General features: G+C 41.2%; 1 protein-coding gene across 2 annotated transcripts in view; it reads left to right on the top strand.

Annotated features, from left to right (window-relative positions):
• inpp5f (inositol polyphosphate-5-phosphatase F) overlaps positions 1–12,086 on the top strand; it is a 48,146-nt gene extending 36,060 nt beyond the window's left edge. The window contains exons 16-20 of one of the 2 annotated variants that reach the window (XM_036547093.1): positions 914–985; positions 1,236–1,309; positions 1,850–1,978; positions 2,481–2,568; positions 8,694–12,084. In XM_036547093.1, the coding sequence (XP_036402986.1) occupies positions 914–985; positions 1,236–1,309; positions 1,850–1,978; positions 2,481–2,568; positions 8,694–9,834 (1,504 nt within the window). In that variant the 3' untranslated portion in view covers positions 9,835–12,084. Of the gene's footprint in view, positions 1–913; positions 986–1,235; positions 1,310–1,849; positions 1,979–2,480; positions 2,569–8,693 lie in introns of both variants that reach the window. The other variant, XM_036547092.1, reaches the window with a different exon arrangement.
• Positions 12,087–12,321: the final 235 nt, after the last annotated feature.

Here is a 12,321-nt window from a genome sequence, read left to right on the forward strand (position 1 = left end):
TTTCAATATCAATCATAAATGGGATTACTGAATTATTAGCAATAGTTTATGTGTGCTAACTGTGGACTGCACCAGATAGACCTGCCCATACATAAGCAGTTTTTTTGTTTCTTCAGTGGCTCCATTGCTTGTGTGAGCAAGACTGAAAACCGAAGCTCAGAAGGCTCTAGCCCAGGTTCCTGGCTCTGGGCTTTGGAGTGTGCAGTGCAGGTAGTGATAGGTAGTGGTTAGGGGTCAGATACAGCACTGGACTCTTCCTGATCTAATCTATGTCTGATTTAGACCCCTCAGCCCCACTTCCCCCTTTTTCCAATAGACCTGATCCCTATGTGTGGGTAAGTAGCGGGTCCTAGGGTCAGCTCACTCAGTCCTCATCCTAGCCCCAGTCATTCTGTATGAAACCCCAAAACTGATTCAGGGTCAGCACTCTTAGTTTTTGACATTTGACATGTTAACTTTTAATAGTGTCTGTTACTGTAGATTAATAGGTAGGTCTAGTAGATAGATAGCTACATACAGCTCATAGCTGTTGATGTTCTCTGTAGCAGGGGACTTGGCTTCTTTTGAGAATTTTTTTTTGGAACCTTTTTTGTACCTTTTGTTCTCTTTGTGTTAAGGTCCTCAGGATTATATGTAATATTATGTTCTGCTGTGCACTGACTGTCTGTGTACATCCGTGCTCTCCATTCTGAATTAGTCTGCTTAGTGTGGCTCTCTGTCTGGCTTCTGTCAGGCACATTTTCCCTGAATGTCTGTAAAGACCAGGATGACCAGCCCTCTTCCCTCTGAAATGTGCTCATTGTGAAAGGGTTTGCAGAGGAGTAGGGTCAGTGCCTGAGGCAGCTGAAGACTGCAATGGGGACACATGGAGGGTATACAAGTGTGTGTCTTTAATTTGTCTTTGTGTTTTTAGCCTGATCGATGCCACCCATAAGGACGTGGACGTGCTCCTGCTGCTGTCAAACAGCGCTTATTACGTGGCCTAGTAAGTCTACAGCACACTCTGTTTTATGTCTTACCTCAAGCAGTGTTATATACTTATAAATGAGCGCTCTTATATTTCTCCTCACAGTGCATTAGCTGCTGAAGTCATTTCTTACAGGAATCCTTAGAATGTTTCTGAAATCATAAATCACAGATAAGCAGTTCCTCCCTGTGTAAGCCATTAGATATATCCTGAAATATTCTATCTTAGGATATTTGGAAGAAATATTTCTTTCAATTTTTTTTTCCAGCTATGATGATGAAGCTGATAAAGTCAACCAATATCAGAGACTTGGCCTTGAGGGTTTGGAAAAGATTGAAATAGGTGAGCAGTTCTGAAGCAGAAGAAAGTGCTTATCCATCTGTGTATACATAATGTGGGTCATACATTCATTATCTTCAGTACACGATATACTTTCCATTAAATCCACTGTATGGGGCTGTGGAGATCATAAATTAATAACATTAATATTATTAAGAAATACAGTACATGCATGTTAGTTTGGCATTAGTTGCTTTGATAGACCCACATATTTCAGAGGTTTCCAGGACGCGGAAACATCTTTGCTCTCCCTTCATTTTCTCAGCATACCTGTGTGGTTCTGTGTGATTATTCAAACTCACTAGCAAGCTGTGAGAAAAAGAATCGTTTCATTCCTCACTGCCCCAGCACTGGATGCTCCGGTACTTCCAGCATTTCACACTGAATCATGCTTTCTGGCAAGCATTGCTTTAGATTTGATTCATCAATTAAGGTGTAGTTAATCTACAATTGGGGATACCCCTGGCTCTTGAGTAAGGCTGTGGTTGCACTGGCAGGCTCTGTTTTTGGGTATCCCCACTCATGGCTGTGTTTTGTTCACAGGCCCTGAGCCCACACTTTTTGGCAAGCCCAAGTTCTGCTGTATGCGACTGCACTATAGAAATGGGGAAACGAGTGGCTACTTCCATACCCTGAGAGCAGCCACACGGAACCCAGAGGATGATGGGAAAGGTACTGCTTCACTTAAATTCAAATGCACTGCACAGAAACCAAAAGGCAAAGCTTTATTGGGCTGGATGTGAAGACTAGGGAAAATAATGTATGAGTAGCAATGAATAAAAAGCTTTCTATTTTGTTCTATTTTGTGTATATAGAAATGCCTAATTATAGGCATTTTCCAAGTGCATGAGTTGTGTTGATCCAAATTGATCAGTTGACAGATCTAGGATGATCTGAATAGCCTGTTCTCACCATCACAGCCTCTGATACTCTTATTTATTTAGTTCCTGTTTATTGCTCCCAGAAGTTCAATTAGTGCAGCATTATACTACTCATAAATCATTTACATCAATTTGCAATAATTTACACATCAACTAATGAATGTAATCAACAGCCAACAGTAAAAATATTGCTGCAGCATGTAGCAAGTCATGAAATTTTAAGGATTCATTTTAATATACTTTAAACTCAACATACTGAAATGAGTTTACAGGAGGTTGTCCTTTTCTTTCAGATACTCTGCAGTGTATTGCTGAAATGCTTCGCATTGGAAAGCAGGCCATGGGCCTCGACCTGCCGGTGATAGAGAAGAAGCTAGAGAGGTGAGTCAGCAGCACTGGCTGACCGCGCATCACTTCCTGTCATTGGTTCTTCTTCCTGGTCACTTCCTCCATGTCCTCCCATGATCTCAGCAGCTACCTCCACCTGCCATGCCACTGCCTTTCATCTTATCTGTCATCCCCCTGTGGAGGTTCATCCCCCTGTTTAGGTTGCTTTATATGAAATCTCTCATTGTTCTTTAATGGTTGCCTTGTATGAAAGCTGTTGTGGTTGTTTGTAAGTTTCTTTGTGTGAAAGTTCTCATGGTTGTTTGTTGAAAGATTTCTAAGAATGTGCCCACATATGGGGGCCAAACACTGATGTAACGAGCCAGCCTAGTTAGTTAGTTTTATTAGTTTGTTTTTCTCCAATCTGCTCTAAGTATCAAGCCAATTACCAGGATTGGTCACATGGTGTCAGCACCATATTGGATTTTGTGCCAGTTTTGGCCACTTTACAGAGCTTGATGTGCAGTGACTCGTGGAGTACCATGTGGAAGCTTTGTATATAAAACCATCTTAATTCACTTTGGGACCTTTGTGAGCATATTTACTGTTTGGAGGTTTCAGTTGGCATATTGCTGAAACAACATCTGTTCATTAAACCTTGGACATAAAATGACATCAGTTATGGCACAGGTGTTCCTGGTCAAAAGACAGAAAGTGTATGGGTTAGATGAACAAATAATACAGTAGTAGTGAAAATAATAATAATAAAAAATCCTTAAATAAAATAAATGTCCAAGGGTTATTTGGTTACAGTCTCACAGTCAGGCTACTACTTAGAAGTCAGGTGAGCCATAAAGTAATCCCAACTTCCTAGTATGTCAGGCTTTTTGCCCATTATCCTAGCCAGCATAACCTCATATGATGCTGTCTCAGTCATTAGAACTTTCCACTCTTGCAGTGTTGGGTGTGTAGATGACTTCCAATGTCTCAATATGACTCTGGCAGCTGAGGTTATCCCAACCATCAAACCTGAATATGTACTTTTTGTCAGATTTGGTGATTCTGTTTTATCTGCCAAAAGGCATAAACATGGAGATACTGGCAAGGCTATTCCTGCCCATGTCTCTAAGAATTCTAGTACCTTCCAATGCCAAAATGGTTTGACCATGAGGCCATGGAGATTTCCAAAAATCTCCTTTCTCTTGCAGTTTGTACTTTTGGACTAAGTCAGTAAATGACATATGTACCATCTTTATTAAGATCACTTATTGTATGTATTCTGTTGTCTAGCCACCGTTTCCAATACACTTTCTGCTTCCCTGTGTATACTTCTGGATTGAACCAAAGTGAGGCATAAGGCTGTTTGTAATGTGAGATCTTGTGAATTTTATGAACCTTTGCCCATACCTCACAAGAATGCTTAATAATTGAATTTATGCCTTTCGCTTTATTGTTCAGATTTTGGGATAACACATTTATAGGATGAAATGGTGTAGCAAGAGTCTTTTCTAAGGTGGCCCACCCTAAGCCAGACACTGTTCCCCTCCAATGGTTGGCTATTTTAGCCATTTCAAATGACAGACTATACAATCTAACATCAGGCAGGTCAAACCCTCCTTTACCTCTGGGTGCACACATTTTGCCCAGAGAAAGTCTCTAATGAGATTCTCATATTGTTTAAAAATAAGATCCGGCGTAGTAAGTGGCAACATCATAGATATGTAGTTAAATTGTGAGGCTATTACCATTTTAATAACATTTACTTTACCCAACAGGCTCAGATTTAACTTCTCCCATTTTCCTTTGTTTTAATGTTTTGAAGGAGTGGGTCAAAATTCAGTGTTGTTATCTCGCTGATGTCTGGACTTAACTTAATACCCAAATATATCATGCCCTTTGGGATCCATCTAAAATTATACTGTGTTATAATTTGTGGGTGACAGTGTTTGGCATTGCTTCAGACTTGATCCAATTGATTTGGTAACCTGACAGCTTGAAGTAGTTACTGATGGTATTCATTAGTGAAGGTAAAGAGTTTTTGGGATCACTTGTAAGAAACAGAATATCATCAGCATAAAGCATTAGCTTATGCTCACTCCCACCACCATTCACTCCTTTAATGGCAGAGTTTGCTCTTATGGCCACTGCCAGAGGTTCCAAAGCATTTATGAATAAGAGTGGCGAGAGGGGGCATCCCTGTCGTGTTCCTCTAGAAAGATCAAAGAATGGTGAAATGAGACCATTTGTCATGACTGCACCTTTGGGATTGCTGTACATTACTTTTATCCATTTATCAAAACCCGGACCAAAACCAAACCTTGACAGGGCTGAATGTAAAAAAATCCCACTCAACCTTGTCAAAGGCCTTCTCAGCGTCCAACGAAATGGCAGCCACTGGCGCTGTACTGGAAGAGTTTAACCCCATTAAATGTATAAACCTTCGTAGGTTATCAGTAGCAAACCTACCCTTTATGAAGCCTACTTAGTCCGTATGTATAATACATGGTAAAACTGTTTCAAGCCTTAGGGCCAATACTTTGGCCAATATTTTACTATCCACATTAATGAGGCTTACTGGTCTGAAATTAGCAGGATCTGTATAATCTCTACCCTTCTTAGGAATCAGTGAAATAAGTGCTTCATTAAAAGATGGTGGAAGTGAACCAGTCTGAAAAGCTTCCTGAAATACATTTGTCAGTACTGGGGTTACAATATCTATATATTCTTTATAATATTCCACACGGAACCCATCAGTTCCATGTGACTTCCCTGTTTTCATAGCTCGGATGGCATTTTTCACCTCTTCCTGGGTTACAGGTTCATCAAGCAAAGCTGCCTGCTCCAGAGATAGGTTTGGAAGGTTTATTTTTATGAAAGAATCCTGCAATGGTAATTTATTTGGAGTATCAGATGATCTATACAGATTCTTGCAGAAGTCTTTAAAAACATTGTTAATTCCCTTAGAGGATGTGACAAGAGAGCCCCGTGCTCTAATTGCTGGAATTATGTGGGCTTATGTAGAGCTTTGTTCTTTTAGCTGTCTGGCCAAGAGTCTGCCAGTTTTCTCCCCTGACGTGTAAAATGTTGTCTTAAGTCTAAATAAAGCATACTCTGCCTTTTTATTAAAAAATTCATGAATTTGAAATTTACATTTGCAAATGTTTCTAAACAAGCTTTCAGAGTAATGTTTAGCCAACTCTTTTTCCATTTAATTCTGCTTTCAATTTCTTAATGTAATCAATATGTTCTTTTTTCATTCTAGAAGTTTGTACAATAATTTTGCCTCTAATGTAGGCTTTAGATGCCTCCCAGACCATTGCCACGCTATCTGTTCTACCCATGTTGATCTCAAAAAATGACGATAGGTCCTCTGCAAGACCTTGAGCAAATACTTCATCCTGCAGTAGAGATTCTCCATCTGCCTCGTCTAAGTCTGTCTGAGTGTACATTTACACAAGGTTCAACAGGTGCGTGATCTGACAGGGAAATGGCATTAATGTTGCTATAAATGACAGCATTAGTAAGGCTCTGGGAGATCAAAATAATATCAATTCTTGAGTAGGCTTTGTTGCAGTGGGAGTAAAATGTATATTCTTGTTTCTTCAGATTAACCAATCGTCATACATCAATCAGACCATTGTCTTCGATCAGCATGTGAATGGCAGCTCTATGCTTTGGTGTTGAAGTTCCAAAATATCTACTTTTGTCAAGTACCCCATCTAAAACCTGATTGAAATCTCCTGCTAAAATTATTTGTCCTTGTGCATTTCCCAATATGTTATTAACCCCAAAGAAAGATGGATCGTCTTTGTTGGGGGCATAAATGTTACACAGGATTAGTTTCATACCATTTATAGTGGCTTCAACGCAAATAATTCTACCATTAGTCTCCTTGTATTCCTTCAACACTGAAAAATTTAACTTCTTGTGTACCAGCATAAGAACTCCATTCTGCTTGCTGGAAAAGGAGCTATAATAAACTTGCCCAACCCAGTCTCTTTTAAATTTTTTAGCCTCATCATCCTTTAAATATGTTTGTTGAATGAATACTATGTCAGCTTGTTTATGTTTGAGATATAAAAGTACCCTTTTTTCCTTTTTACAGGATTCCTGCAACCATTAATATTCCAGGATACTACTTTAACATAAGCATTATTTGCCATTTGTACCATAAGAAAATAAAAATAGTACTAGTAAAAATACTCCCATTATAATCCCATGTCCCTTATGTCTGACCTTCCTGAGCCAATAGCATTCAAAAGTTTTTGTACCATAGCTGAGCATAATCAAAATGCCTGTAATTTTAAAGTGAACAAAAATGACCAAACTGGTCAACATAAATCTTCCCTGTTCAACGGAAGGGAAAACATTAACACAAAAAAGCTTCCAACAGCTAACTGATGATTTGTTTCCCATTAAATCAGTCCAAACTCAAAAGAAAAAAAAATCTGTCTAGGTCTGTGCAATGTCCAATTCGTCTACTAATCCCGATAGCTACACAGACACTATCCAGCCCCACCATACCTCTTTCAAACTCTCCATTTGGAATATTTGTACATTTTTGCACCGACCCTTTATTGTCCATCAGTCTTTTGTTGCTCAATGAACTTGACAGCCTCCGATGCATTTTCAAACTTTCTGTTCTTCCCCTTCCACATGAAACGAAGTGTTGCTGGGAAGGCTAGCCTGAACTTCACGTTCTTGTCACGCAGTAGTTGTTTTGCCGTTGCGAAGGTTTTCCTCCTCTCAGCAAGTTCCTTAGTCATGTCTGGGGAAAAAGGAAAGGTTACATCCATTTCACACAGCTCCCCCTTTCTCCCTCGCAGCTTTAAGGACTTTGTCTCTCAGAATCAGAATCAGAATAGACTTTATTGTCATTGCACGGTGGGGGTGCAACGAAATTGTGGCTGAAGTAGAGAGCCTTGAGCCGCTGCGTCCGTACACGCCGCCATCTTAGCCATGTCTCTCGCAGATGAGCGCAGAAATCTTATCATTATCAGTCTCAGAGACTGACCCTCATCCGGACGAGATCCGGGAGAACGGTGTGCTCTTTTAATTTCGAACTCGTTATCGATGTTAATACCTAAACCTTCCGACAAGAGCTTTTCTATACATGCTGTCATGTTGGCCCCCTCAATGCCCTCTTTCAAACCCAGCAGTCTGACATTATTACGGCGGCTTCTATTTTCCAAATCCTCCACACAGTTCCACAAAGTCTCTGTGCGCCTCTGTCAGCCGCTCTTGTATAGTGTTCACTGCATTTTTCAATTCCGCTGTGGTCTTCTTAAAGGTTGACACATCCGATGCAATTGTATGTAGCATCCCGCTCATTTTGCTCACTTCCAGGTTTTCCAAACTAGCATTTGGCGCCGGTTGTTGTAGTGGGCTAGCATTATCGGAGTCGGCAGGTGCATTCTTAGCTCGGGTGTTCTTGAAATATTTTGAGGATGTAGACATTTTTTTTTTCTTTTTTTTTCCTTTTCATTTTTATTTGTATAGCGCTTTTCACAACACAAGTTGTCACAAAGCAGCTTTACATTGTTCCCAGGCCTGAGACCCCCTGAGAGCAAGCCTAAGGCAACAGTGGCAAGGGAAAAATCCCTATCAGGAAGAAACCTTGAGCAGAACCCAGCTCAGAGGGGGAGCCCATCAGCTTCTGGCTGGCACTGGGCAGATAAAGTACATTGTATAACTTGTCTTTAACTCTAAGACATTTAAGATTGATAGACAGTAGTAATTAACAGCAGAGTGATTATAAGAATGTCTCCTAGGATGTCCGGTTCTTGGAATGCAGTTGGCTTTGATGGGCAGGGCAACGAGGTAGCAGATAATTAATCTGCAATAATAATAATAATAATAATAATCTCACACACTTGAAGGGTCGATAACAAAGTATTTAGATTAGGAAAAATGTGGAAAACTTATCAGATGAGTTAAATTTAATTAGTGGGGTTTAGGACAACTTCTACTGAGCGGCCATCTTGCTCGACGCTCCCACGTGACTCCAACCCACCCCCTTTTTAAGCTCAGTTTGTAATGTTAAATAGGATGATAGTGCTATATTACAAGCAATATTTTTAAAGATAGTTTGTATCATTTGGGCCGATGCATGTGCTTTGCCACCTGTACAATTGCTTTTGGTAGCTGGTGTGGGTTTACTCACCTTCATTGTCTTTTAGGAGGCACAGCAAACCTCATGAGGACATTTTAGGCATTCGATCTAAGAACCAGGACCAGGTGCTGGGCAGCTCAGGCCTTGCTCAAGGCCGAAACTTCCTCATGAACAAATTTTCATCCCTCAACCAAAAGGTGAAGCAAACCAAATCCTCCGTCAACATCGGCAACTTCAAGCCACTGGGCAAGCTTGGGAACTTCTCCAAGCCAGACATGACAGTAAACTTCCTGAAGCCAAACATGAAGGTCACATTGTGGAAGTCTGACAGCAGCCTGGAGACCACCGATGCCAACCCGGGCTCAGGGGCCCTGAAGGACCTGTCAGACCCGTCGGACCTAGAGATCTCCTCAGACTCTGACTCATGCCACTCGGACGAGCAGCCGCACTCAGCCTCCCTGGAGAATGTGGACTACGTGCTCCCCAGCTGCGGCATTGTGGCCTCGGCACCGCGCCTCGGCAGCCGATCACAGTCCATCAGCAGTGTGGAGCTGGTCATCCCCTCTGTCATCCGCGTCACTGCCTGCGACAGCAAGCAGGAGGCCCTGGCGCAAGCTGCCCTCGACGACCAGTCCCCAGAGCTTGCTGCGGAGGCTGAGGAGGGCCTCTTGGCAAACTTCGGAACTCCCATCGATGCCTACTGCCAGCAGTTTGTCCAGGATGCCCAGACCAAGTGCGGTGTGCCGGTGGAGGAGGTCGTTGTCGTGGCTAAGCTGAACCCCCTGGCATCCGCTGCTGTTGGCACGGCCACCCTCAGTGCTGAGGCATGGCAGGAGCCAGCAGAGTCGCAGCTCCCCAGACCATCCCAGCTGGACGTGCAAGCACCCAGCACTGGCACCAACCTCCTCACCATCCAGGGCCCGACCTCCGCCGCCTCCTGCTCCTCACAGAAGAGCCTGGCCTCTCAGGGGGAAGCAAGCGGGGACCCCTCCCCAGCTGACGGGAGCCGCACGGTCTCGCCTTTCGCCAAGATCAGAAGTTCCATGGTGCAGGTGGCCAGCATGACACAGGCTGGACTGACTCAAGGGATCAACTTTGCGGTGGCAAAGGTACAAAAGAGCCCTGACCCAGAGACAGTCAATGAAATGCAACAGAATGAACTAAAAGCCATGTTTACACAGTGCCAGACCAGGATCATCCAGATCTAGTGAACCCAGCTGGCTCGTTGAGGATTCCTCATTGTATTCTATTAGGCAACAGTAGAAATAAGCTTGCACAAGAGACATACAGGCACAACCTGTAGCTAAAAATCCAGCTCGAAAATTCCCAGTATGTTGACCAATGTTTACAGCCAGTGTTGTGTGGTTGACCCAGTTCAAAGTGACTGTGCTCAGTACCCCACTGAAATTCCATCTGTTGATTTGTGATATATTCCATTGGTGTTGCATTGGTGTAGAAACAGAGGCAGATCAAAGCAGGCCAGTTCAACTGCATGCTTATGAACAGTGGGGTTTGGCTTTGAATTTGTCCTGTGACTTTGATGTCTCCTCAAATATTTGTAGAACCATTACAAAATGAGAAGTGGGGAACACCAACCAGAATCTTTCCTGCTTTCCTTTAGTGTCTCAGTAGTGTACTTTACCTAATTTGCTCTGTTCTAAGACAAAAAGGACAAACTTAAAACATAACTTAAAATAGAAAAATTAAATGTTGATGCCATGCATATTATTACAACAAAAGAGTGGGTCATTCCAAGTGAAATAAAATGGCAATTATCCTCTACTTTAATTTAAAATAAATTACTTATTAACTTCATGAGAGATGGTACAATTGGAACAATTTGTACACTACATAGAAGATAATTTGTTTATAGAAGTCATGACCTAGCTTTGACAGAGAACAGCTGCCGCCTGCACTGCATTGATCGAATCCAACTTGATGGACTTAGCATATGAAACTTAAATACGTTTTCCCGTCTGGGTCATCCAAACGATTTGAACTTTAGGTTGAATTCTTAAGAATGTTTTAGTGCTTTGTAGCTTAATTTTAATAGGATCTTAATCAAGTGTCTCCCAAAGTTTCATTCATAGTAGGAAATAGACCATATGCAAGTGCACTGGCTTGTGGAAATAAACTATATGATGTTCTAAATGCACTCTGAAATCTTCATTCTAAGCCTTAACATAAGATAATTTGATATCATACGTAGTCATATTTCAAGGGTATTATCTAAGATGGTGTCTAAGGTGGTAGCCCCAGAGGAAATATGTACAGGTACCATGTAAAGTGATTTATTCTGTAAGCTTCAATGACAGAGTGGGTGAGGCGGATGCCTGTGGCAGATGGCATGGGCAGGGAGCTGTCTTGTACAGCGTTGTAGAGATCTCAGCCTCTTAGTGTTTCTGTAGCAATGTACTGACTCTTAATATCAAGTGCTAAACCACCTGATGTTAACATCCTCATATCATGCTGACATTTTCAGGTGTCACCAGCGAGGTATTCGGAAGGCTTTTCAATGTCCCTAGCTGTTTTTTTTTTAAATTATTCTTTAGTAGAGGCAGGATTCTAAGCTGTATTTGGGTGCACACTGAACAGTTACTCTTTTCAGTCTTGAAGGATTTAAACCATTCCCAGCTGAATAAGGTACATACTGACAGTGCAAGGAAAAGCAGTGCTTTCAAGTGCATATTCTGTTTCATGGAATGTATGGGTTTTATCTTTTGAGTCTTTGTTTTATTTGTTACTTTTCAGTCCCATGTTAGATTTCTGTTTTTATTCGGTTTCTTTCAGTGTGCTGGGAGAAAGGCTATTCGTGCCAAGCATCATCCTTAATCCTTAAGTGATTTGCTGGCAGATGCTGCTTGAATGGGTATATAGGTGCAACTAAAATTCACAACAGGGGCAAATTCTTTCCACCGAGCAAGACAATATTTAATATGTATATTATATATAGTAATGTGTGTCCCCCCTTTTCCGTAATAAACTGCTCTGGATACAAATACCTTACATTAGAAAATAGTGAGGCCTCACAGTGTAATAGTTGCAGTTTATATGCACATTCTCTGTCCTTCCTGTTTGTGTGGTTGTTGGTCATGTCTCTCATGGCAAAACACTGACAAATAATGTTTGCCTCTTGTACTAAAACTACTATTGCTTATTAAAATATCTTATTTATTCTCATTTTATCGCTGTGTTGTTTCATCTTGGAGTGTCCAATGATTGTGGCAACTAAGTAGGAGTAACAGTAATGTACTGTAAATGAATATATGTGATGTTTATGGGATATTTTATGTATTGCTGGTTATTCCACTGAACAGTCAAAGCTGCCCTAACAACTCTCTCTCTGAACACTGAAAACACAGTATCATCACATTATCATCCTGACCTTCTGCTGACAACAAAAACTCAGGAAATGGATTTGGGATAACTTTATAAAAGCTGAAGACAAACTTTATGTATTGCATTAATGAAATACATTTACATGATATACGAAGAGGCATTAAAAACTCCAAACTGAACCTGTATGTTTTCACAACTTATCTATAAAAATGATTTCATTCCCTTATTTTTCCTAACAGTCAATGAACCCAATGTGAATGAGTTCTTAGTTGTGTAACACACTATTTTCAGTGCGGTTTACAGACATGCAGATGTATATGTGCCTGTGCTGATTCTTATGTGTTTCTGCACCTGAG

Source organism: Megalops cyprinoides, chromosome 15 (assembly GCF_013368585.1).
Source record: "Megalops cyprinoides isolate fMegCyp1 chromosome 15, fMegCyp1.pri, whole genome shotgun sequence".
NCBI lineage: Eukaryota > Metazoa > Chordata > Actinopteri > Elopiformes > Megalopidae > Megalops > Megalops cyprinoides.